This window comes from Cinclus cinclus, chromosome 5 (genome assembly GCF_963662255.1).
Source record: "Cinclus cinclus chromosome 5, bCinCin1.1, whole genome shotgun sequence".
In the NCBI taxonomy this organism is placed as follows: domain Eukaryota; kingdom Metazoa; phylum Chordata; class Aves; order Passeriformes; family Cinclidae; genus Cinclus; species Cinclus cinclus.
Genome location: NC_085050.1, coordinates 31,581,664 through 31,609,580, shown reverse-complemented (window position 1 = coordinate 31,609,580; position 27,917 = coordinate 31,581,664). Strand labels below are relative to the sequence as shown.

The window sequence follows — 27,917 nt, the reverse complement described above, 5'->3', positions numbered from 1 at the left end:
GCCCTACTCCTTCAGGCAGCAGGTTTCAGTAAATTAGTGGGCTGCTATTACAAAGCCTCTATTTTGCAATTGGAGGTACAGTGAGATGGTTCCACTGCAGGATAAATGAATGCAGGGAGTGAAAATATATGTTCTAACACAAATGGTGACAATTACAATTCTCTTTCAAGTGGCAGTAATATCTACTGATTATTCTGAAATAAAATATGAGTTGTAATATGAGCCTGCAAAAGGAACTCCAGTGACTGAAAGCTCTAATTTTAATTTCAATATTTCTGGCTATTCCCATTGCAGAGCTGGATTTGGCAGGGCTGTTTCAGCTGTTTAGTCAAGTCTGAAATCCTGTAAATAATTCAGCACTACACATATATGGTGAGGGACAACTCTGTGTGGCAAACATCCGAATATTTGGAACTTTTTCCCAAAACGCATGATGTTAAATTTAGAAAACATTTTGGATTTAATCCTTCATTCTTCATAGGCCTCAAACTGAGGCCATCGGGGGGATTTTTACATGAGCAAAGAGAATTAAATCAGGCTTTTACTGTGAAACACTGAACTTCAGCATCATACAAGAGTGAAAGTCATGGGAAAATACATATTTTAGGTATATCCTAAACCAGTATTGATACATCTTTAGATCAGCAAACTGGAAGCAATCAAGAAACTTAGAATTCTGGGATGTGGGGTAACCCATGTATGCAGTTTTTGTACTTATCACGATGATGACAGCAGCATTTGTCTCAGAGCAGGAGCTGTCACCTAATTTCCCTGCAAGCACAACTAAAATGTAAGCTGTGGGACCATGTTCAAGTGATTTTGCATATATAATCTTTTCTAAATATGCACAACTCTGGTAGAAAAAGCAGCAGGTAAATGATTCTCTTGGCAAAACGGGATTATACTGGCAAAGAGCCTAAGGTTGATAGTATTTGGTTTGTGTTTAATTTTTAAACTAAAGATGCCCTAAAAAAATACATGAACAAATTTTAGATTGATGTGGCTTTAGGTTTTTAAAAGCCCAGAGCTTTGTTGACAGTATTTCTGCTGAAGAATTACACAAGTTGTAGGGAGGAGCAAAGTATAAAGTGGCCAAAGGGCCCTAGGTTTCCTAAGGCAAAATTGGAAAGGGCTGGACAGGTTGAGCTATTTTGATAGATATCCTTCCCTTGGTAAGGCCAGTAGAAAATTGGCAAGAGGTTAGCTCACACACCTAGGTTATAAAACCCAATAGTAACTCCAGTTCAGGATCACTACTGTACCTAACAAGAAATGTTTTTTTCTTTTTTGCATTCCCAAGGTAGATGAATAGACAATACCTTCATTATGGACGTGGAGCACTCTGCAATTGTTTGCAGTCCTTGCCATATGAATCAGAATATGTTGTGCAATGTGTAAAGCAAACATTCTGTGTGAGGCTTACCCATCATCCTGCCATGCTGCATGATAACAATGTTGGAATTGAGTGAAGCTGGTGGAGAGTAAGCTGAAGAAGGGGAAAAAGGCCTTTGAAAGTGACTCACTGGGCTGGCAGCAGTGCCAGAATTCCCATTCACTGTGATCTGAGCCTGAGAGAGACAAAACAATATCCCATTAAACTACACACAAAGCTCTTCGACTGCTGTCCCAAAGAAAGAGTGATGCAAAACTGTCATCCACGCAACAATTACCAGTTGTGAGGTACACAGCCATAACGGCATCTGCATTCACTGAAACACAAAACTTATCACAAAAGGAGCAGAGTGTGTTCCTTCTATACCTTGTACCTCCCCTCTTCTCTCCTTGCGTGTGCTGTCTGTGACGCATGCTGTCATGGGAAGGTGACAGAGAGATCACGGTCAAGGCAACGAAGATGGCACAAACAAGGTCTGCAGATGTCTGACAGCAATATAAAACGAAGATGGCAGTAAAAGCTCCCAACACTGTGTGACAAAGGCTGTCTGCCACAGATCCCTCACACCAAGTGACATATTCCCTTAGTGCACGTGCTCAGGCACTATGGGTATTAATGGGAACTTCTGTGCACACTGAAGGGAAAAGCCTCATAAGGATTAGCTGAAAAGAATGACAAAAATGTCTTCAAAAAATGGAAGCCAGCTGGAGTGACTGTGGGATGCTGATATGTAATCGATCACAATAAAAAAAAATAGCACCAATTAAAAAACCAACAACCCACAACCACAAAATGACAGAACAAAATAATAAATGGGAGAGCTAAGCAAACTGGCAATTAAGCAGCAAGCACCTAAAGCCATTTAGGCTTTAGTCACTAGAGGTACTTCACAAGAGGAAACTATCTGCCCCCAGGTTTAGAATCCCTGCACTTGGGTTGTATCACTTTTATGGGGAGTATTGAAAGAATCAAAACTGAGACACTGCGAAAGCATTGAATGAAATAAGAGGGTAGTGAATATTTCAGCAGAAAAGCAAGGGAAGCTCTGTGCAACATCTGCTTTAATGAAGAACTCTTCTTTAAATCTGAATTAGAAGAACAACAAACTTCGCTTAATTTTACATAACAAATGAACTAAAACGTACTGCAGATGTAACAAGAGATGTGAGATAGCAAAGCATAAATAAAAACATACTAAAATGAATATTACTTTTACAAATAAAAATTAAATTATTCATGACCTTTTGTATGCATTTGTTATTTCGGAGATTACTGAATTGACTTGAAATTTTTAACATCTTGGCCTCCTATAACTAAGATAAAAAAAGCAATTCTGGGTCATCAGACATCATGTGGATTCCTAGATGCATTCAGGAGTTTCTCATTTTAAGGATGCCTGTTTTCAGACATGAGATGAAAAGTTTCTGTTGTGGTGATGTCGCCACTGAAAGTTTTTTATTTAAAAGTCTCCTCTCTTAGTAAACTATAGAACCAAAAGTAAGTTGGCTTTTCTTACATGATCCTCTCCTCCAAAAAAAATCCCAGCTTTGGAGATGTAAGAATAGAAAAGCTACATAACTCAAAGACAGCATTTCAAGAAGTATGAAGGCATGTTTTCAGATAAGGTTTTAAGATGAGGACAGCCTCCTCTCCTCTACTTCAGGTGTTGACCCATTCTCGTTTTCTACATTTGTGGAAAAGCTTGTTTCCAGGGAAGGCAGGGTGCTACTATGTGCAGAGCCTTACACCCTCTTACTCATTTACTGTGGCTTTTGTTTCTCAGAGCAGAACTGGTGTGAGCTCTTTCCAGACAGGAAAGATACTCCTATGAATTTCTGTAATAAAAAATTGAGATATTCCTGAGAAGGACTTTACCAAATAGCTCAGTTAAACAGTAAGGCACTTAGACTAAGTAGTACAAAATACCATGAAAACAGGACACAAGTAGTTGAAGGACATCAGTCATAAATGTGTATGTGGCATGTTCATATATGACATTTTTGGGTTTGCTTCTGAAGGTCTTAGAGAGGATCTCATCTCAGCTATAATTTCTTAGTTTCTAATGATTTCCTCTTTGAGGAAAGTGTCTGTGAAGGTGGCTATTTCATTTGTTCATCTGATGCATCTTTTATGGTTTACAGGGTTAGCTGTAAAAGATAGTTTATGAAGTTTCAAAGGCCTTTTCTTCCCTTGGAATCATTTGGTAGTTACTGACATTTCAATCTGAGAATGTGACACTTTAGGTTCAGGTGACAGAGTTTATCCCCAGATTTTACAAGGAAGCGAAATCCTGTAAGATGCCTAGTCATGAATTACACATTTTGCTTTCCTAGGTCATCTTTGTGGGAAAAGAAAACAATATGGAAAAAACCTCCTATTCAACCAAAATGCACCTATTTTCCAATTTACTGGAAAATAGTAACTTTTCATGATGCTCCTTTCCCTGACAACCTCTACTATTTTTCTTTCTCCAGTACATTTGACCTGTCCTCCACTGCAAGTAGAGCCACCTACTGCTGCAGCAAGATAAATAAAAATCTTGTAAAAATTCCTATGAGGCATCAGGTTTAAAATTCCTCTAATTTGCCCGAGCATCAGAAAGAGCGGCTCTCTGGATTTCTGAATCAGAACAGGATTAGAGCCACTAACAACATCTGTGTGTGCCACCAGCTTCCCCATTGTTTTGCCATTTCATGGATACATTTCTTTGCCATCTGGCCTTTCCATACAGAGAGTAGGAGACGATGATTTTTCTATACTGCAGAGTTGGGGTTTGCCAGCAGTTTAATTTCTGTGGGGCTCTTAGGACTGCTTGGGGATTTTTGCCCTTGGGTGAGTGTCTTCGTTTTGCTTTGTCCACTAATGGTGAATAAATGTTACGCTCATCCCTGCCATGTCTAAAAGAGAGAGTGGTGGTCAGACTTGGCTATTACATAGCCTTCTACTGGGAGACTAACCCAAAAAAGGAAAGAAGGACCAACTGTTCACTTCAGCTTGCAGAAAATGATGCCCAAAGAAAACAAATACAGTTAGCTGACAATTTTAGAAGTAGGCTAAAGGAAAATATAAATATTCCATGCTTCCCATAGCTAGTAAATGGTCACGCAGTGACTCTGTCTGACCAGTCTATACTGATTATGGTGTCCTTGGCTACATGTACTATGTTGTATGCAGATTCATAGTAATTATTCTTAAAAAAAAAAAAAAAAAAAAAAAAAGTTTTCCAAGCTGTGTTACAGAAGTTAAAAGTTACAGCTTTTACATGCCTGCCATTAGTTATTATTTTTTAGCAGCATCCAGACCAATAACAACCACTCATTGGCTTTCCAGGTGATTATGTGCAAGGCTGGACTCAAAATACTTTTAATCAATTATACACAAAACTTTTTTGAAAAATACATACTGTTTGTTCTTTTTGGGCTTGAAAATTACTATATGCTAAATATTTGTACAAAGTTTGAACATTGCTGTGACCCAGTAAAACTTCAGATTCAGAACATCTCTCTGTTTTGCAATTCAGCAATGAATTGCTCAATTTAAATGAAGGTTTTGTTCTGACTCATTTTAATCATGTGGATAATCTCAAAAGAAATCAGAAGTGATCTGGGTTTGACCCAGATTCCATACCTGCTTTCTCCCCATATGCTTTCTCCCCATACATGCTAAGCTTCAGAAAAGTGAATGTATGTATAAAGTGTCTAACTGCATACTGGTTTTTCCCTTGACTTAACCAAGAGAAAAGTAGCAGGACACTCGAATAATTCAAGATTATTTAGGCATTTCAGTCCTATAAGAAACGGTGCTTAGGAGAGGAAAAGGTTAATTAGAGGAGAGAAAACCAGTTTTGTGCAGTGAGTCGTCATGGCTGGGGAAAAAACTGCATTAAATACTGCCAATGCTTACTATGAATTTACAAATTTAACTATTGAAATCTGTATCTCAGTGTAAATCAAAAATTGTGGTAGTCCAGACTCCAAAAAACTGTAAACTGTTAAGAGCATTTTTAAAAAAAAATCTCTTCAAACTTCATGGAATGCTTACTTTTTAATACATTTGGAACAATTATTTCTTGAATTTATTTTCTTTTAAGCAAAGTGTTTGATACACCTTAGCTGACCACACAATTGCACAACAATTATTTCCTACTCCCAAATCTGCTATGTCAATTTTTTTTTTTAACAACTGTTACAAAACACTGTCAGATTGTGACCATGGAAAATTACTAACAAAATACTTGTCTGTGTAATGGGTTAACAGACAAGGTCGAATTCTGTTCCCCTTTGACAACCTGTTTGAACAAAATGGAGGAGGAAAAAAGGAGGCATAATTACATGAGATGTGGCAGCAGTGTTGGTTAAGGTGGTGCCATCTGACACAGCAGACATCTGGCTCAAGGTTGGGGAAGGTGTTTCAGAGCAGTCAGTAGTATCATAGCTACAAGTCTGCAGCTCATCTAGGATGGCTGTGGAGGACTCACTCACAGTGCGGGAGGAGCACTCGCTCATGGCAGAGTCTGTGCTCACAGAGGCTGCTTCGTTCCTGCGGACAACACTGCCGGGAGCTAGGTACGGGCACTGGGACGGGAGCTGTGAGAGGGATGGGGCTTTGTAAAAGCGTGAGAGCAAAAAATCATCGAGCGCTGGCAAAGAATATGGTACTAGGTGGGTGCCACTGTCTGGTGAGAAAGAGGATCTGTTAACTGGTACCACAGGAGAAGGAAGAGGCAGTGGAGAAGCTTCTGGTGCTGTTTGTCTGTGTGTCTGTGAAGCATTTACCTCCATCACAGGGGCAGTTACTTTCTGGTTTCCAAGCTGAGATTTGAGGAAAAAAAAAAATAAGAAAAGAAACAGATTACTTTATGAATAAAGAATTTTTCCCTTTGCCTCTTGCTGGGTGTAGGGGAATTACAGAAGTGTAAGCTTTTCAGCCACCCGAGGAAGTTCACATTCAAAATGATTAGGAAATAAATCAACCATGCTCTATATTAGAGTAGGACAACATGAAAGAAATGAATGCATAAAATACTAGTGGAAGCAATGCCAGAAACCATAGTGTTCTGAGGATGAATATTCATAATGTACCGCATATATTAATGATCTCCATTGTGCATTGAGAGGGTTCACACTATTCACATAAATGTGAGGCTAGAGAATGTCATGTCTATGTAGTTTTCAAAGCAAAAACGTATCTGCAAATCTGATCTCAGTAAATGTTACACTTTTTTTTTGTCAAGGACAGGTATGATTTTCAAATTAACTGTAATACAAAGATGAGCAGGACTGCCAGCTATACAGAAACACTATTAATGAAAGTTCATATGATCTGCAAGTAATTGGTGGGGGAAATTTTTGCCTCTTGTGATTGAATACATCTTCTCCACTGCCTCTCTAATAAAAATATTTGGATAATCTTAGAATTTCCAAGCACCCTGGAAGCACCCTGTCAATCTACTCTATAAGGTGTAAGCATAGAAGTCTTTTCAACATGAGAGGACGTAAGGATTGTTAGGGTAACTGGTAAAGAGCTGGGGAACAAAGACTGGGAGCAGAAGAACAGGACATACAGAAGCAAATCATTCCACTTGTTTGGATTCAGCACAATTCCTTAAGAGTAGAAGGGAATAGTCTCATGAGAGTGCTTCTGAAAATTGCCACACGATGTACAGTGACATTTTTATGTTCTGCCTATTCTTATCAGTCACAGGGCACTCAGTTTAAACTAGTCCTGCAACTGGTTTTTAGCATCTGCAACTTCTTTTTGAACTAAAGCAAGTTGGCATCTAATATTTGTTAAACAGCTGCACAAATCCTTCTATACTGCCTATTAACCACAAGCTTTCCATCAATTCCTAAGTATTCAAAATACTGCCTACTTCAGCACTAATGGTTTCACTGTTGAGACATCTGGAATAGCTACTAGGAAAGAGTGTTTGGGATTTTAAATTTATGTAAAACAGAGGGCAGTGAGAAATTATACATAGTAAATACTGCTTTAAAAAAAAACATTCAGTCATATGTATCACATTGTTATCAGTAATATGGTTATTTCCTATGCTTAGACTAGGCAGATGTCTTTAATCATTCAAAAAATGTTTCAAACCATCAGATTAAAATGCCATTTTGGCATTTTAATCCAAAATCTGAAAATATCTTTTAAAGCCCTTATGACAGACTTGGAACACAACCCAGATTAATGCTATTTACAAGAGGTCACTGGGGTTCCAGTTGCATAATTCTTGTTGAGATCAACTAGAATTTACACAAATAACCTTTCTGAGGTCAATGGGACCATCCCTATGAATAAGCATTACAGAAAAGGATCTTATATATGTGAACAGATATCTATTAATTGTTCCAATTGATTAAAAATAAATCTTTGGCATCACTGGACCTCTAGGGCATATAAAAATAGGCAAAATCTGCTGTTAAAATCTGCAGTTAGAACAGTGAAGAAACTTAGTCAGACACTTAAAATCCAAATCTTATTCACAGCAATATTTCAAATCTACAATTGTACATTCCCCCCAGCTTAATCTTTTCATAGAGGAAATACGAACAGATTAGCTCTTAATTAAAATAATCTATAACTGAGTGTATGACTGTAAAAGGACATAGTGTTTTCACAGAGAACTAATTTGACATTGGAAACATCAAAAGAACAATGGAATACTATTAAAAATAATGTAGTGAAAAATTAGGATGATTATAGAGCACAATATATCAGGGATTTAAGATGTGTGCATTTACATACACATATAAGAAACTGTAATTTCACCTCACAGGTAATTAAAGGGAAGACAGAATCATCATTCATGATGATTTTAATCATCTATGTCATCAGATCATCATATCAAGACCTCCAGCAAAAGACAGGAACCAGGACATTATGCTGAAATTATGAGGTAGAGCCAAAAAGAAGCTCTGAAGTTCTTGAGGCCACTTATCCTCTCAGCATCCCCACAAGAAAAGCTAAATATGACTGAGCCACAACATGTGAATTAATCTCTATATCACTAAAATAACATGAAATTTTGGGGAGTTGAGACATCTAGTAAACCTTCTGCTCTGAACTGAGATTTCTTGCATGCTTGAGAAAAGAAGGGATGGACAACACAAGGACACATATTCAGGGTGCATCCAGAGAGCTAATGAAACTGAGATATTAAATAATTTAATCAACTGTGTTTGGCAAAAAATAGCTGATTTCATCAAGCCAAATTCTTAAAAATTATAGAAAGTTATTATTCTTACAATGCAGACACAAGGTATGCAGCAATTCTAGGTACTGATTCCCAACATGAAGCCTGGCTTTGTAGAGTAGAACTTGTGTTGTGCCTGGCTCTAGAATACTTTTGCATGTATAATCATCTCTCTGGGAAAGAGTGGCTGAAATTTTTATTTAAAACAGCATTGTTTTTGAAAACTAATTTACAACACTTAAAAAGCATGGAATGCTGGTAATCTCAAACACATACAACTGGCTATTACTAATCCATATTTTTCACTGTGCATGCAATCTCATATATGATTTATATTTTTCACTGTGAAAAATATGAGAAAGGCAGGGGTGAATGCATGGCAGAAAACATTTTATACTGGTTCCATCCAGCATGCCTCAGATTAGGTTCGTTATTGATATAGCACAAGAAATGCTAGCAGAAGGCAGGCAGATTAAATGCCAAACAAGTACTTAATCGATTAGATTAATGAAAAACTAGCTAGCCTATGTGGCTGTCTTGGGTTGTGGAGCAACTCTTGAGAGATAGAGAGATAAATGTCATCACTCTTGATGTGAATTGAAGGTCTGAAAAGAAGCCTTCTGCTGCAGCTTTCTACTGGTCCTTTGAAATGCTTCTCTTCCATCAAATAGTAAAATGTCAGCCTGAAGAACCCAGCTGGTATCCAATTCATACAGACAGGTGACCCTAGTATGAGTTTCAAAATCAGCCATCTATCATTTCAATGCAAGATATGTGGGGGGTGGTGTGAGATTACTAATGACACCAGAGTACTGGCCTTGCTTCAACAGTCAAGACACAGATAAAGAGACTCAGAGATGAGTGAATAAATTCATTGTGTTAATACATAGCAGAGTTTAGTAATCAACAATCAAATCAATTTGCACAAATGGGTAAAAATACCTCTACTTTTAATTATTAAAAGCTGATTTCAAAATGCTGCAAATTATATTCCAATGCCCATTTTTCTATCTAGCCCTCTTATTCTAAACTCAATATAAGGAGGTGGAATTCAGCCCTTGCCTAAAGCAATACTAGTGATGCAGAACTTAAAATAAAAAATACATGCTCAATTTTCTTTGCTTCACATCTGTCCCCAGAATGCTGAAACTGGTTTTCTCTTTCTTCCACATCACTCTACATATTTTAGGTCAATACCTAAAACTCAGAAATGTACTAGATGAATTGATTTAGATTTCTTTTTTAAATTCCAGGTTTATTTTCTTTGATACACATTTCTACAGCTGTAAGGCTGTTAAAAGAAACACTTTCATAAACATCTGCTATAGATGCTTTACTCCTCCGGGACGTTAGGACTAAAACAAGTGTTCAACTCATCTGAGGAATTCAAATAACAGAAAAAAGGTTTGCAACCTCAGATTCAGAGAATGATATCTAGAATAACAGGACACTTAAGAACCCAGGAACAAAAGAATTTAAAAAAACCCAGGTGATTATTTCTGAAGATGCAGTTCAGAATTCCTCATCAGTTTATAACTTCTCCTGACAATAAACTTGGAGAAGAAAATTTACTTCCATTGGTTTCATACTAAAAAATACAAATTTCTTTGTTGAAACAGATACAGTAAAAAGAAGCAGCATCAGTTGAGACTGTAATAATGTAAAAACCCCTGAATGCTTCTATTTTCATACATACTTTTAAGGGGTTCAACTTTTCTCTGAGTAGAACTGTTTCCAAAATGTCACTCAGTGAGTCATAGCACACTTCTGCTTGCTCCTAAATTCTCAACAGGTAAGCACTGAAATAATGTGCAAATAGGAGCACAAACAATGCAAGATACATTAACTTGGACCACACAAGCTCCCTCTGGGCAGTGTATTTCCACACTTCGTGGCATAATACAATTTTACATGTCGGCTAGACACAGATACACCCACATGCACAGTATTTCTTCTTTGCTGCCTCTTGAGAAGTGATGATTACCTGATCTTACCTCATCCTCCTTCACATACATAAGCCCAGATGCAGAGGAAGAGTTGCACCTTTTTATGTGTATTTGTATTTTGAGAGTTTCCCTGGCAGCTTTAAACAAAGCTGGCAGGCCTAATGTACAGTCTGAGAACATTGTATGAGGACAGAGCTTGACATACAACCTATAAGCTGCATGTACAAAAGTATTTTAAATCCTATACAAACTCCTGTAGAGCTTGCAGATATAAAACAATCTTGCATAGTATACTGGAAATTAATTTTCTGTGCAGGAGAAATTGTGAACTTTAAAAATACTGAAAGGATCATAATATTTGGCATTAGCTAGAACAGTATCAAGGTTTTAAACTGAGATCTGAGTCAGAAAATAAATATTTTTAAACGTATAGCTGCAGCCTTTATTTCCAATTTTAACTCATGGCAACTTCATTTTCGGAACTCGCCTGATGCAGAATTTTGCACCACCTCACATGCTGATTTGTACTCTAGTTTTAGGTATGTATTTTAACAAAACCCAATGGCTCCATGACTCAGTTGTGATGCCAAATACAACCCTTCATTAGAATTGATTTTGAAGTTGAACAGCACAGAAAACGTCATCTGAATTTTGCATATAAGACATCCATAAAGGGATACAGCTTGAAAAGATGGCTACATGCCTTAATGATCTCTGTGATCAACTGAAATTGTTCTCATTTTATTCACAGCAACCCAATTGCCAAAATTCTGATAGTGCTTCCCACATACTGAAACCAAGGAGAAGGCAGAAAACTAAGTGCAAAACTGCCAAATAATTCACTGATACTGTTCCGATGTTTTTCAACTCGAAGTGAAACTAAACAAGACTCTACATTAAAAAGAAAATGGAAAACATGTGCTGACTTTTAAAATTCTAAAAAAAAAGCAGCTAGAAGATGTATTATTTTTAGTTCTTCTGATTTGACTTTGAGTATTATTCTTGAGCATAAAAAGGTATTGCCCGTAATTCTTGTTAGCTATCATAGCTTCTGTTTGAGAGATTTATCTGCCCATATATAATGCATCATATTCTAACAAGCTGAACAACTATTTAAAGTGAAAAGACAACAGGTGCAGAAGTTGTATTGGCCACACCTACTCCCCTACACCTGTTCTGCTGTTTGACAGTATTCTTTGATGCCCATATTTAAAACTTGCAATATCTTCATATTTACCCCATCTACCAGAAAAAGCTGTTGCTCAGCTTCCTTTACTGTTTCTGACATGGATTCTTTACCGTGGCTCTTGCTTGAACTGACTTACCTTACCTGACAAAAATCACTGAGTAGCAGAGTGGTTCTTCTAAAGGGTAAAGCAACTTGTTTTCCTCAAAATGTTCTAAGTTTTATGCAGCCTAAATGACAGATTTAAGATGACAGTTTTGTGTCTAGTCTTGAGGAGGACAAATGTGATTAATCCTTCTGTGCTCCTATTTTTAATGGAAAGAATTCAAAAGGAGAACTGCAGATTGTTGCAATATAATTTCACGGAGCTTTGTTCTGATAAAAAAAAAATTGAAAGGGTTTGAAGGGGGAGACAGACATATTACAACTTTAAACCTATCTTGTTTTTTATGCAGATACTTATGTCTACCAGAGTAGAGACCTGGTGGAATGTGATGCTCTGAAAGAGCCTCAGTCTGAAAAAGCAGATGTGTTATCACTGTTGACAACAGGGCTGTCAATGGACTTTTTAAGTTACAAGATAGTGTTGTATTTACTTCAGAGTAGCTTCAATGAGCTAGATGAACACAAATATAGCATGATGGGATTTTCACTCAGACAAAGCTTTGAGGCAGACATGCCTAGACCTACAGCAATCTGCACATCCATTTCAAACACAGATATTTTGGTAGATATACTAGAACATCTTTTTAAACAGAAAGATCCTAATGTGGCTAGGTAAGTCAGAGTAGAAATTACAAAGTGTATTCAGAGCTCTCTTGCCTATGTATTCACTGACACTTTCTTGTGCCCAGGATTATTTTATTTGACTCAGTGAGTTTCTGAATGGTGACAAACCTTGCCCAGACACCTCTGGTCCTACATTGTGTGTCTGCTTCCCCTAGAAGAGATCAGTATAGTTAAAGAATTTTCATTTTCATTTCAGTAGGCATAGGGGAAATGCAGGGACCTAGAAGTTCAGTGCCCTGTGATGTTTCATATGGAGGTTAATGACAAAGAATTTACAAATCCATTTTCTTTTCCCTGTTGCTCAGGACACCTAGGAGACAGCAGTGCCCAGCCTTGCAGAAAGCACTGACTGACAAAATGTACTTTTTGTGAACTTAGAAAACTGGAAGAGCTGCATTTAAGCTCCCCGCAACCCAACCTAACCTCACTATCCATACTTGATCCTTACAGTATGTATGGCAGCATAACCCCCTAATTTAATCCTCTCTAGGAAGAGCCACTTGAACAGATGCATCACCTACAGTACACTAATTTCCCATGGTGCATTTGCACTCCTTAAAATGCTCACAGAGGAACAAAGAAGCCTGCCTTCTATCTCAGCTAAATATATTTTTTTTCAATAATCTTCCAAAACCCTCAGTTTTCCTTCATTTCTGTTTTGAACCATGTGACAGGTAGTTTTACCCAGAAAACACAAGATCTAACTTTGGTAATGTAAGTATAACTAAACAGATGGTTATTAAGTGATTCATGAAGATCTAAAATAAAAGATGGAAAAATTAAATATACCACATGGCATTCTGCAGCCTGTGAAGAAGGAAGAACTGTAGACTTTTGTCCCAAATCCTTTGAAGACATCTTTGAAGTGTCTGGAGAAATACTAGGTGGATGATCTTGGATTTCAGGCTCTGCTTTATTGTCAGGGGTGGGAACTATTTGAACGGAAAGAGAGGCTGTGTGTATCTCAGGCATGGGGTTATGGGCAGGTGACACAGGCCTTTGTGCAAATACTGGCTCTTCAACAGGCTTGAGCTGTTGCTGTGAATTAGAGGGAATGCTACATGCTGGCTCACGTGCCTGGGTTAATTTCAGGGTAGATATCTTACGTTTTTGAGAATGTTGCCTTTGGCCTTGATGGAGAGTAGTGCTAATGCCAGCTACTGTGCTTGTGTCTGCACTGGAGACTGAGGTCAGTGGTTTAATGATTTTTTGTGCATAGGACACACTTGTGTTAGATATTTGAGAAGCCATTGCCTCCTGAATAGATGTCTCACTAGTGTAATAGGCAGTATCTGTGGGGTGGTGTTTAGCTGGACCAGCAGGTACTGCCTGGAGATTAATTTCGTTCTCGTGATTAGTTACTCTTGCTTTCCGAAAGCTTTCTTTCCTAGGAGGTGGCAGAGGTGCCTTATTTACCAAAAGCATCCACACACAGCAAAATAACATTGAAGAAGAAACAGAAAGAAAGTAAATGTTAGTAGGAGATAAAGTTCAGTTTTATTTTTCTATTTAAATAAAGGAACTAGCAAATTAAAGGGCTTCATCTCAACATTGCAAAATTCAGTGCACAACTAAATTGTTTAGGTTCCCACCACCACTTCCTGTGCAACTTCTGTTTAAAAAGCCAGATGTTCCATTTGCTCAGACCCAAGTGGGATCAGAAACGATCAGAAGGGAGCCCACAATCATTAGTTTTCTTTTAAAAAATAATTATTACACTGGAAAAGGATTATTGCTGTGAAAGCATTCAGGTATGTAAGTATTCCATGATCTTAGATAGCAAGCAATTATTCACTGGTATCACACATATATAAAACACAGAGCCTCCTAAACTTTTGAATTAAAATAGTAAAAGAAAGAGTATTAAAATTGGTATGTTGATATTTTTTTGGCAGGTAAAGATGTTTCCAAGTGTGGGAGTGGTTGTTTTGTTTATGTTGCGTGGCTTTTTCTTGATTTGTTGTTGTTTGTTTCTGTTTTTAGTATACTCTAATTACATTGTTCTGCAAAACAGGCAGAAGCATTTTCTACCTTATAATTAATACATTTTAATTCTCAGATATTTTGATGACTGGTGCATTTTCCAAGCGTAAACTATTAATAAATACTCTTTGAAGTCTGGGAACACTCCTAGAAAGCTTTTACTTGTGTATGACCTAGTTCTATTTAGCTGTCTGTCTCGCTCATTGAAAGCCATTTCTGGTAATTAACCTGGGGGCATACGGTCAGTGTGGAGTATGCTTTATCCATGCAGTCTGTAGTGACCCATATGAAAAGGGGATTCACACTATCTGCAAGACATCAGGACAATGTTCCATACAGTTATCCCATCTATATGTACTAAGCCCCCCAGCAATGGCATAGCATTAAACATGGCATGTCCAGTTTTACCTGAGTTGGAGATTTGTTATCCTGTAGATTTGGCCGCACGCTCCTAAAACCTTTTGCTGAAAGAGATGAACTGCTAGCGTCTCCATTCAGTGCCTCTCTACTGCCATTATTGTAAGATCGCCAAGCTTTTGTAAATAAAAAGGAATGAAACAATTTTTGGTGTGATTAGTACATCCACACTGCTCTCCACACAGCAACCCAGCTACTGAACAAACTACACAACTGACAACATGCTGTTTTACCATGGAAGTTATAAGAACATGGCTAAAGCTGCCACTCTACAAAATATACATCTTTCAAATTTAGAAAATTCAAGCACTGACAACAGTCCTGGTATTGGGCAGTTAGACACCTTCCCACAGTTTTCATACAGACTGGATTTTAACCCTGAGACTCATCTTGAGATGCTGGTGCTTCGGCCTCTGGACAAATCAGGCTCGAGTATTTTCACTTTCAGATTACATTCTTGAACTTCATGGCTGTGTTGGATTTTGAAAAACATCTCAGCTCATGTAAAGTTAGCTGGTCATAGCAGTTTCACAAAATTTCACTGCAGTACCCAATTAGTTGTTCCAATAGTGGATCTTACTGCCAAATCTGAATGACACCTCTATTTCCAACCAACCAACCATGTTTTTTTTCTCTATCCTCAGACCTGGAATGCCCTCAAAGCGTTGGCCAAACATAGAGGGAGATGGTGAAGACAAAATACTGTAAGAGGCTGGGAAAAGTAACACGTTATGTGAGCAGGCTGCTAAGTGAAGGTGGGCAGAACTTGCAATCCTGAGTAAGGCACACTAAAAAGGAAACATCAAGTATCACTGAATGGTGCCACAGTGATAAAGCTAAAGGTGGCAAATCAGCCGTCTGGTTTTTTCCCCACACAATTCACTTTTCTGACAACATATTCTGCGTTAGAGGAAAAAGCTTCTTTCAAATTTGAGGTCTTAACCATTAACAATTAGGATTACAATTTCAGGGGTGCTTTCCTTGAATAATGAGGAAGTATGGCACAATGAAATCAAATAAATAGAAGACTGTTGTAATTCATCCACTTACATGGTATTGCACTGATACATAAATAATACACTGTTTTATTTACCTGAATCTAGAGACTGAGAATCAGACCCTGAAAAAGAAATATCCAACATTAATTTGTGTTAGAAATAAATTAATTTTGCAAAAACCACACAGGAGTATTGATAAAAAGCAGTTCTGCCTGTCTAAAGAATATTTAGTATTTTTTAATTGTTATGAGCATTTTTAGGTAAACAATCTCCATAAATAATTTTTTAAAGTTAATCTGGCTTCTGACAATCATTTTACAACACTACCATTTCTTTCCTTGAGAAGAATTTTTAAATCAAGTTTCAATACAAAGTTTTTATCAACAAAACCTCTTTTTCATGCTTTGTTATCTTGGAAAAAAATACAGGGGATGTGAGACCCAAAACACATATCAAGGGCAAAATTAATTCACTGATTTATTAATTTACAAATGTAATTCACTTTTCCCCTAAGCATTCCTGTTATTTCTGATAAATGGCTACTGAACATCGGCAGAGAGAAATTAAGAGCAATTTTTAAAAAGCATTGTAGAAGTAATACATCCACCAGTGTAACAGAAAATAGCACTACCCTTCTCCTCCTTGCAAAGTAATACGGCAGGAATGCGTAACACTATAAAAAAGCCATCCAGAAGTTGTATCTCAGTGGTTAGTGATTATACCTGAGGCCAATAGGTTTGGAGAACTCTGAACTCTCTTCACAGCTGTTAATGTGACAGACATTGCAGCACGTTTGCGAGCACACCCACCGCTATCTGGAAGCACAAAACAATACAGACAGCAGCCCCAGACAAAGGGAGCAAGCACATGCAACATATCACAGTGTGAGATATGCCAAACATATAAGAAAATTAGCGTGCAGTTAGGGAACTGCTGCAGAAATGTGTGAATTTGCAGGTTTGGCAGATTAGCAGAATACATAAAATTTCACAGGCTTTAAACAACAATAAACCTCACAGAGAATAAGTGAAGAAAGCTGTATTTAATACTTAATCCACTAAGGAAATACATACACTCTGTTACCTGAAAGACTGCTTAATTAGTAAAAGCAAACAAGTAATCAAGATAAAGGCTTAAGCATTCCAGAAGAATACTAATCAATAATCTGCACTGTAAAATAATTTCATTGTATGCATTAGAAAGACACCATTCATAAACTAAGCTCATGTTTGATCAGCTGAAAAAGTACTTTGTTCAGTCTTTTGGATCCTTTATGCTCAAGAAACAAAATTAACAGTGAAGGCATAATTTTTTTTCATTTTGATGCAACAAACTGGCTGTCCCTCTTATACCTAATATAAATAAAAAATTAAAATAAATGTATATCTGGAACTGAATAACATTCTGAGGAAATGACTAGAAATCAAAAACAATTTTAATGAACAAGGTATAGAAAAAAAACCTTTCTTCTGGATCTTTCCCAATTCCTTTCTTTATTCTACTCCTCTCTCACTGGAGCTGCCATTTTATAAATACTCTCTTATTATTAGAATACAACTTTCCCACAACTTAGCTTTTTAGCAACTCTAGCATAGTTGCAAAAGAAAGTTAGTATTCTTACCAATTATATTTAACTAGAATAATTTTCTGCTGTACACTAAAATAATTATTTTAATATTTGATACTACTGAAATTTCATTTAGTGCTTCAATGAAGTCAAGAACTACAAGTATGATAAATGCCTTTTTTATTTCTGTGACCTATGACAGGGAGTTTTATAAAATTAAGGTCTTAATGAAGAGCTGCAATCTATTTGCAGAAAGTAGTTGCTATAATAGCAGAAATTTGATCCACAGAGTCATCTTTAACCCAGGTCTGCACAAGAAGTGAGCTCCTGGCATTTCTTTGCTCATTCCAATATTCCCCTGCTGCTTCAATATTTCCAATACTCCCCTGCCCATAGGCTGTGCAGGATATACATTAAGTAGTTGTTAACACTGGCAAACATCTGAGCCACTGCCTTGGATGTAAGTGGTACCAAAGACTCACTGCCAATTCCAAGGCTCAAGGCAAAAGGCAAAATTAATTCAGCTAGCAGTAGTTGAAAGCAATACATTACCTGCCATTAATTATTGGTGCTGTACATGTGAAACAAAGGCAGTGGCAATCAAATCTGCAGATGTGTTTTAGTTTGCTTACATAAATATGGAATAGAAATGGTAATTAAAATTACATTTTCCATTCTTGTATTCCTTTTCCCCCACCATCTACATACATCAGTGGTAATTCCAATGAGATCTGATGATTTGTTGATAATCAGGTTCTGTTCTAATCTGAGTATTGGCAGACTTTGCAAGCATACTACATTTAATATAAGCTACCAGGCAAAAGATTTGTTATACTGCCACAGCTCTTATTCAAATAAAGTGGTAATTTATTTGTAATTTTTCAAGAGCTACCTTCCTGAATTTCATGATAGAGAAAGTGAAGAGAAATGAGAAACTGACTACAAATATTTAATTAATTTAACTTCAGGAAATTCTGCTTCAATTTTGTTTTTAATGTAACTCTATTGAGTCAGAGTTTTATACTTTGTGGACTCATAATCTAGCGAAGTGTTTTCACTTCATACAAGAGAAATGAAACAGATTGCAACTGGCTACATACAATATTTACTTCTATATATATAATTGATATATATTCACAAGAGTGTATCTACATTATTTATCAGTATCTGTACAAAATAACGAGATCTAATTAGCATTCAGTTAAGACACACCCTCACATTTATATGATATTGAGTTGAGCAAAATTTCTAGTAGAATAGGAACGTGTGTGTGGGTAAGCACATATGGATGCATATGGATTCCATCCTATCATCTGTGTTCAGGCTAGGCTCCCGTTAAGTGGAGCGTGGAGTATTAAGAAAATGTCAGGGAGACTGAGATGATGATCTTCTGCTCATTTCACTTGCAAACATAAACAAATAATACTGCACAGCTATTACTTAAAGAATGAATGTGGTTACATGAAACAATCTACACAAAATGTTTGCATATATTAAAAATATGTGCGTACGTATGTATACACACACTCACAATTCCTTTGAAAATTGTTCAGGAAGGAGTCCTGTCTCATTAGGAATTGCTTTAGCATTGAGGCAAAGGAGACCCAGATCAGCTAAGGTCTGAAGGCAGCGTTGGAATATGAAGTCGGGCAATAACTCACAAAAAAACCCAGCTGCATAAAATGCAATTGCAGCTTCTTTTTCTCTCCCTCTCTTAATTACTTCCACATTTAACCCTTTCCCCTAAATTCACAGCCCCAAGAGCTGCTCCCACTAGAGACAGCATCATCCTAAGTGAGCTCTATCTGTATTTGACAATTAGTCTACTGGTTGGGTCCTGCCCCAAAGCCAGATGGAGATGATTCTAAACACCACCATTTCATTTAGGAACAAGGGGTGGGTTTCTTAAAAAGACTGTTTCAGAGAGTCAGTAAAAGCAGTGGCATAAACAAAGGGGGCAAAGGTGAAAAGATGGTGACCTTGTATGAAGAGGTGAGAGAGAGCAGCCAGGAGCAAGAAATTTTTAATAAGCTCTTAAAGCTTTTTAAAGAAAAGAAAAATGGCATCCAAGAATTAGGTTTGCTGATTATTATTCTATTCACACTGTACTTGTGAACACCATCATGGTTTCTTTTTGTCTGCACAGTGGATTCAAGTTTAGAAGTCTCTAGACCAGGGCTTCTTACTCCTTTATTTGCATTCTGACCATTTGAGGCAAATATATAGCGCTGGGTCTGACCATCCAGACAGACAAAGCTGCTGCCTCTCTATGCCCCCAGGTCGGGGAGGAGACTGGTAATGCGTTCCCAGCAGACAGATGTACACATCACATCCATACATGGCTGGACACACAGCTCCAAACACCCACACTAACACGGCACAGTGACCTCACCACTCCCCTCTCTGGCTGAAGGTCCACTAGGGAGAACGGCACACATGGACAGAGTGGATCCTTCCAGCATCTGGGCTCAAACATCGAGGCTGCCACTCATTCCATGCCTGGCTCTGCTGTGACAGCCCTGGGAAGGCCCTGGACAAGGGAGACCCTTTGCTCCCTGGATCTCCTTAATTTGTGTTCTTGTCTGCCCTTGTGTCCCTGTGCTCTTCCAGGCTTATGGAGATAGATAGACAGACAGACAGACAGACAGGCTTTGATGGCTCCTATGATGGGCTTGAGAGTATCCTGGCAGGGCAGGCTATTACTTGGGCTTCCTCTCCTTCCCCTCTTTCTCTGAATTCCGTTATGGATGTGCTGATGAGTTTTTACCATATAATCTATACTGATAGATTAATATAATATATTAATATATATTAATATAATTAATATATAAAATAATGATATACCTATTATTTGGTCATTTCATGCTGCTAAAACATAATTTTTTTGTAGAATGCCTGGAACTCAAGCCCACCTAATTTACTCCAGTGATCTAAAAGGGGCTTAACAATCTGTTCAGGAACTCTGCATGGCCCCAAGAAATTCTGTTTTTGCATCCCAGACAAAATGTAAGAGAAAATGTAAGTCCATGTAATGACTTCCATTAATAATTTTAACAAACAGATAATATTTGCAGTCTTCCAGAACTGCATACTTTTCACTCTTGGCTGTTCTTTATGTGCTCCATCTAATACAAACAGCTAACTTGTTTAATAACTTTTGAACTAGATGCATTTATCAAGAATGATCGGTGTGAAATTCAGCCAAAATATTTACAGATGGACACTAAGAATCTGTTTTAACTATTAACTTCTATCCATTTATTATTCCTCAATGCAATTACCTCTCCTCTGACATGAGCTATGTGTCAACATATGTATAATGAACAATAAGGGTATTTATCCTGTGTTTTAATCTGATGTGAGTTTCAGGGGCATCTCATGTTTTCTTTGAGTTAGTTAATCAAGCAACCAAGTTAATGATGTTCATCAATCTGCAAAATACCTGAAGAATTATTGAAGAAACACCCTAAATATAGCTTAAAATATTATTCTGTTGATGATTGCTTAGTCTGGGTTTAAAAACACACACACATTCTATGAGACTACTATTTTAAAATCATGACAACATTTGAACTCCAAAAGGAAGCATAAGCCAAAGTACCCTTGATACTTCTGAAAAACCTCCTCTATAGCTTGCCTCTGTTTCTTTGCTTTTGCAAAAAATGTTTCATTGCCTTATGCTGCTGAATATTCCTTCCCAATATGTGGTACAGAATTGACATCAAACGCTAAAAAATCCCTCCCATATATGGTAGAGTATTGCAAACCAAAGCTCTTCAAAATATTTTCTCTGCAGACAAAAATATCTTCCGGAGGTTTGCTGAGACAGACTGCCAAATCTGCAGCCACAGGGAACACTGGATTAGAGGAGCCCAGTCTAAGCAGTAGATTTACTTTTTATTTTTAAATCTGTATATACATTAGTTTTGCCACTCCACCAGTTACTGGCGTCAAACTAAAGAGCTCATTTATTTGTAGGAGTCGTTTATGAAATGCATATTTTAAAAATAAACTAGTGGCAAATCTATAGTAACTGATAACCTTCAATTGCACCATGCAAATTTTTCTGTTATAAAGCAGTGAAATAAAAAAAAAATACACCAACCCCAAATCAAAGCTGTAGCACTCACGTCCAAAAGACAGTGTAGTGCAGAAAGAAAGAAAGAAAGAAAGAAAGAAAAAAGAAAAAGGAAAACAGCTTTCGCCTGAGTCACTCTCTTTCTTAATGAAGTAATGCTTTAGATAGGTGCAAAGATAGGTGCAAGACATCCACTTTTACACCCTACTAACAGGTTTTTAATTTTCTTTTTTTGTTTTTTACAGTCAGGAAACAATCTACATCAATAGAACTGATAAGAAAAGCCACCTTTTCTTTCAATACCTTCCTTTTTGTCAATACCTTCCTGTGCAGCTGATAACATTAATAGCTGATAATTAATATCAAGCATATAGAAGATGAAGAAAAATGTTTTCACTGTCCAAGTGCAGAGTACATTAAAGTTCAACCTAAAATAATGGTATCTTTAAGTAACTGGAGAGGATTTCAGGTGTGTTCAGGTCTTTAAGGTCTGTTTTTAAGGCTCCTGTGTGATCAGAAGACTCCCAGTCCCCAAGAGAAGTCATTCAGCCGCAGATTATTTAAATCTTATGTCTTCACTCTTGAGAATTCATAACTTACATCAAAAATCTTACTTCAACATTGAACAAAGTCATACTCAGGGATGCAGAAGCACAAACTGACAATTTACCTCTTAATTCACAGTTTTCTGAGGTAGAAGCTATAAAATAACCTCTATCATATGATTTTGACTCATATGACAGCAATGCACAATGTAATTCTAGTATGATGATTAGCAAAGTTACGTCTGAAATTACAGTTCTGTGAAACAAGTTGTATTTTAGTACTACCTTAATTATGCTGACTGACATATTTAGGAAAGACATCTTCACTAAAAATGAGAGGATGGGACAAATTTCAAATAGCATTTTTATAAACGAAAAATACACCACCTTGGTTAACATTTGAAAAAAAATCACAATTAAGAACAACCAAAACTTTGGGGGACAAAAATACACAATGAAATGAGAAAGTAAATTTCTCCTGCTTATTCTATTTACAAATGTAGTGATTTCAAGTTAGCCAATATATTTTAACTTTGTATTAAAAGATATGATCAAAATGATCAAAAAGTGGATCCTACTGAGTTCCAGGTTGACTGAGACAATGGGAAGCCATGAAACTGGATTAATACAGTGATCTAGATAATTGCACCTACACCATGGAAAAAGTAATCCCTTTGATTTAGAGCATGCTGCTGAAGTTGAGACTTCAAAGGTAGTTCTGGTCGTCAGCTCCCACATATCATGTCATGGTGAAGCACTGCATTCAATGATAATGCCACTGGTTTGGAAAGGATGGATAGGTCTATCCTTGCACCACAGTTAATCCGCAAACAAGACAGCTCACCTATGGAGTCTAAAAGAGCTGACTGCAACTGAAAATTTAGACCTGAGTGAGGCCAGGAGTTCAGCAGTCTGCTTTCAAGACACCTAGTCCCTCTTCCAGCACAAAGAGCAGCACAATCTTATTGGCTTCAGAAGTTCAGGACCAAATATTAGTACGCTGTCATAGGTCATGAAGATAACTTTCTATAGAGTACTTAATTTGGTCAATACATCTGCTATAGCAACTTGAGAGAAAATACAAAACACTGTAAGTACAACATATCCTCAAGATTATCCTCAGCTGATATGCAAGTGCAGCTAATAATACAGGGCAGTGTTCACACGTCCCTTAATTTAGTGACAGTACAGAACAGAAATAAAGGATTTTAAAAGCATGTGCATTTTCTTAGGAAAATGTGATGCTTTAATAACACTTTTCCATCACTGTTATATCTTCATACTATGTATTTTCACATAAAACATACACACACACAAAACTGATACTATTAAATTAAGCATGGAAAGCTACACATGCACTTTTATTTTGTGTATCCATATATGTCCATACATAGAAAAGTATGTATGTAAATTTTATATATGGGATACAAATGCACATAAGCAGGCATACTATTAAAATATCTTGCTTATTTTGAGTTCAGCACCAACTAAAGCACAATTTGTTTATGAATATTCTAGTAAATTTGGGTTCTTCTCTGCTCACAAAACAACACACAAAAATATCTCACAGATGCAGCATACCTGTGTTCATTTTGACACTGGAGGATTTGCTACAAAAGTCTTCAGATTTCCTGCAGAAAATAAAACGATCTATTAATTTGCACGGGACAAGAATGTGTGGTACAAAATGGCAGCAGGGCTTTTTGAAGGGGTGGAGAATCACTGTGATACAAATGGCAGTCCTATTTTAACACTGCTTTAATTAAATTGGTATTGCTTGTCCTTCCAAAGTTAAAGATGAGCCGTCACTTCCATTATAAGTCACCCTATCTTCAAGTGTTTAATAGCTTTCTTGTAAATATTTGCTCTAGGTTAAAAAATATAGTGATTAACTTCTGGTCTTGAAACTATAAACTAAGAATATTTTCCATACAGGAATGTGGAAATATTTTTAAAAGCTGCTTATGAAGTTTATTCACTCCTTTGCGCAAACTAAAAGATGTAAAGAGTAGGTCTCTCCAAATATTTTCTAAGCAGCCAAAGTTACCAAGCCTTTTTCAGCAATTTATAAGCAGATGTGGCTGTTTTCATCCAGTGATTTAACATGTCTCCCCAGACAACACTGACATTCTTAATGCTGTTTGATGTATTTCTATGCACAGAATCAGGACACGTGTCTTGGCACACACAGAAATCCTTCTCAAAACTCCTAATGGAATCCCTAGGTAGGGAATCAGGTCACTATACACCAACATACTTTGTAAAGATAATAATTTTCAACAAAACCATGTACAGTGCACATAGAGGTTGAATCTATTTAGATATCCCAACTCCACACAGTATTTACAAACAAGCAAATAGTAAAACACAGTAAGTCAAACTACAACTGCAGAAAACTCATAACATGCTATATTAACATCCAACTTTAACCTACTGATGTCATAGGACAAAACAGACACTGTTTTTCACCTACTGCCATTTTATGTCACATCTTTATCTCAGGATAATGTGGCATCTGCATACTAGCCAGTCTTAGTTGTATTGTTACATATACACTGTCCAATATAATCTAGCAAACAGGCAGACACACTAGAGGCCAAAATACTGAGTGGTGGGGGGGGGAATCATTCTCCCACTGCATTATTCCCACATCAGGTCCAAGACAAAACAAAGTCAAAATCAGATTTTTGTAATGTAATAACAGCTTCAAAAAATAAATTAAGTATATAAACTGCCTGGCTATGTTGGAGTAAATTGGAAGGTGTGCATGAGGGAACATTTTTATGATGGAAGACTAAAGTTATTAATTAATACAAGTAAATGAAAAATCAAAATAGAACTCCAGTTTCAGTACAACTCAATAGGAGCCCTGAATTAACGGTACCTCTGAGTAACATTTATATTGCTGTATTCTCTTCTATTCATAACAAGTGCAGACACTCCACTGCTCAAAAAATTGCTGTTTTTCAGAAACTACCTGATCTTTGCTGCTATTGTTCAGTCAAGTTTTGTGAAAAAATAAAGATGTACGTTAAATTTCTTGAGAACTATGGAAATAAATAATTGGCAGCGCATGGAGTTTCATAATATTTTTATGTTGCAGCTATCAGCAAACTACCACTACAAATTTTTAAAAGATCTTATAAAATTAAGGCAATCTTACTTTCTTTTTTTTTTTTTAAATATATGGTCTCTGACTGAAATTTTGAATTTCTTTAACTGATGCAGAATGTTCTTACAGCCTGGAATTCCCACAGCATTTTCAGACTGCTAGAGGAGACACCATTTCCAAGCCTTCTTTTAGCTTGGAACTGAATCGCTGACCATACCACATATAAGATGCAAAATGAAACATGATATTTATTTTCAGACCCAACAAGAACAAGACTCTTGGAACATTGCAGAGCCAAAATGGTTTCTAGCAGGTGGCTTTGATATATTTACCCAAAGCACGCTTAACTCTTACTCAGGTTTTAACAGACAAAACTCAGTTTCAGCACTACAGCTTTGTACTCCTAACAACTTCTACCTGAACAGTTTAGGCTACATTGCTGACACTCACTGAGGGACCTCATACAAATCACGCATGTTTCCACATTAATCTAATTTTGCTGAAAAACAACTTAGTCTTGCATATCTAAAAGATATGCATGTAAATAAGGCAATCCAAATCTCATGCATGTAAACAGCAGGCCTTGTACTTAATACTAAAATTACTTTGAATTCTCTGCTTCTAAGGAGCTAAAGCACCATTATGCTTAATGATACTGTGGTAGAAGCCAAATTAATGCAATGAAATTAAATGCCATATGCCTGAAATTATTTTACTCAACTTTGTTTCAATCGGTCTTTAAGATCAGTCACCTAGATCAGGCAAGGCTTCGACACAGCTCACACCTGATCTCAGATGCTGGGTAAAAGAATATTAAGTTTAAGCACAGCAGCAGGCCTAACTTTTGCAGAGGGAAATCCTGGATTAATCTTCATGACATTCTTCTATAGTTAGCCTCATCTGGAAGGGCTAATGCAGCAGGAAATGAATGACTGTGCTAATGCACAAAAATGGGTCTGTTGGGTTGCATACAACTGCAGTTACCATTGCTACATTTAGTTTCACTAAATACATATCCTTGATAATATTACAATGATTAACAGCTCAGAAATTTTTTGCATTGCAAGAGGTTACTGAAAAGACTTGTGGGAATCTCACTGACATCTGCTCTATTTTCTCCAAGAGACCCTGATATCTACTTGTAATTACTTCTGTTCCCAGTAAGTTCTGAGTGTGGGGTGCTGAAGGAAAACATTCTGTCACCCCTTCTGTTCCACATTCATATGGAGCTATAAAAAGGGTTAGTGAGAAGTCAAGGAAGGTTTCCCCACCCTCAGTTTATTCATGAATCAAGATACATGACTTCACTGTTAGGGGTTTAATTCCAGTTCTTATTGGATCTTTAAGCACCTAAAGACATTAAGGCAGAAGAACCACTTAGACACAGTTCTGTGCACTGCACTCTCAGATGATGTTGCCTGAGCAGGAAGGTTGGAACAAGTGACCCAAGGGGGTCCCTTTCAACCTTACTGATTCTGTGATTCTAAGTTACCTGTTATATATCTGCCATTTCAGAAAAGATATAAAAAGCTGACTTAAAATGTAATTTTCTGATAGAGTGTTTATATTAATTTTAAATCTAGTTCTAGTATGTGCTCTTTATAGTTACCATCCTTTGTGTTGAATTCTACTCCAAGGACCTTTGTGAGAGGAGCAGTTGATTTAGAACACAGAGTGAAGATGGATCAACAGCAGGACAGATAAAGTGTGTCTGGCTGGAAAATTACAGGTTTTCATTTTCTTAGGTAGAGATCAGTTCCTAGATATCTGGAGAGGACAGGATCTTTCCTGAGAAGGAGTGTCAGACCTTCATTAATGTTAGCCAGTTTCACTGTTTGAGCTTGAGAGACTAATCTACTTGAGAAAATATATGTAAAGTTAAGAAACCAAATCAATGGTGAGGTTACTACAAGGATTGTTTATTCAGTCGGTTTAAACATTGCAGGTGATCTATGAACACGCATTCATTACCAGGCAGGATCCTAGTTTGCATGTGGCAGTATATTCTTTTAACACACATCATTAAGACTCTGCAGAACACTCCTGCTCTGCAACAACTCAATATACTTCATATGCCAACCCATACATTCAGTGATGGAGGGTAAAAAAAAGCATGAAGCATTAGTTCTGAAAGTGCAGTGAAGCTGACTATTCTATTTTCCTCCCTATTTAAAAGAAATTCTTTCAGATGTTTACTGTTAGCAGGAAAACTGTGGTAATGAGAATGCAATGAAAACTTGATAAACCCCACATGTTTAGATTGTGGCAACAACATTCGCACAGAGAAATAACTGTCCTGAAACTTCCTTGCTAGAAGAAGTCTCTCCTGCTGAGCCTATAAGCAGATGGAAAGCTTATATACAAATATACGGTTTGTATGAAAAAAATGTTTGATGGAGCACAGGTAGATGTTGCTAATTTTAGATTGATATATTGATATAATTTATATTTTTGATTTTAGAATGAAAATGGTTCCCCCATGTTTCAGTTTTATTAATATGCAACAAGAAGTTCCCAAAATGGCAGGGGATCTTTACCAAGATCCAACACAGCGAGGCATATGCTGAGCATATGCTTTATGAAAACCCCCCAGAACTATTTCTACGCTTTATGTTAAACACAAACATAAATACTGCTTGCCCCAGACCACACTGCATCACCCTGTAAGGATCTGAATACTCAGAAGCTGGAACTGTAGTTCTAAT

General features: G+C 37.0%; 1 protein-coding gene across 11 annotated transcripts in view; it reads right to left on the bottom strand.

Moving 5' to 3' along the window:
- The window catches only part of SORBS2 (sorbin and SH3 domain containing 2), a 76,706-nt gene extending 53,015 nt beyond the window's left edge, over window positions 1-23,691 (bottom strand). For 4 of the 11 annotated variants that reach the window (XM_062493554.1, XM_062493555.1, XM_062493556.1 and 1 more), the window contains exons 1-5: window positions 23,682-23,691; window positions 16,633-16,725; window positions 16,006-16,032; window positions 14,904-15,028; window positions 1,424-1,568 (exon numbers count right to left, since the gene is read on the bottom strand). In XM_062493554.1, the coding sequence (XP_062349538.1) occupies window positions 1,424-1,568; window positions 14,904-15,028; window positions 16,006-16,032; window positions 16,633-16,725; window positions 23,682-23,691 (400 nt within the window). Of the gene's footprint in view, window positions 1-1,423; window positions 1,569-5,724; window positions 6,205-13,301; window positions 13,920-14,903; window positions 15,029-16,005; window positions 16,033-16,632; window positions 16,726-23,681 lie in introns of those variants that run through there. The other 7 variants (XM_062493566.1, XM_062493559.1, XM_062493565.1 and 4 more) reach the window with 5 other exon arrangements.
- Window positions 23,692-27,917: the final 4,226 nt, after the last annotated feature.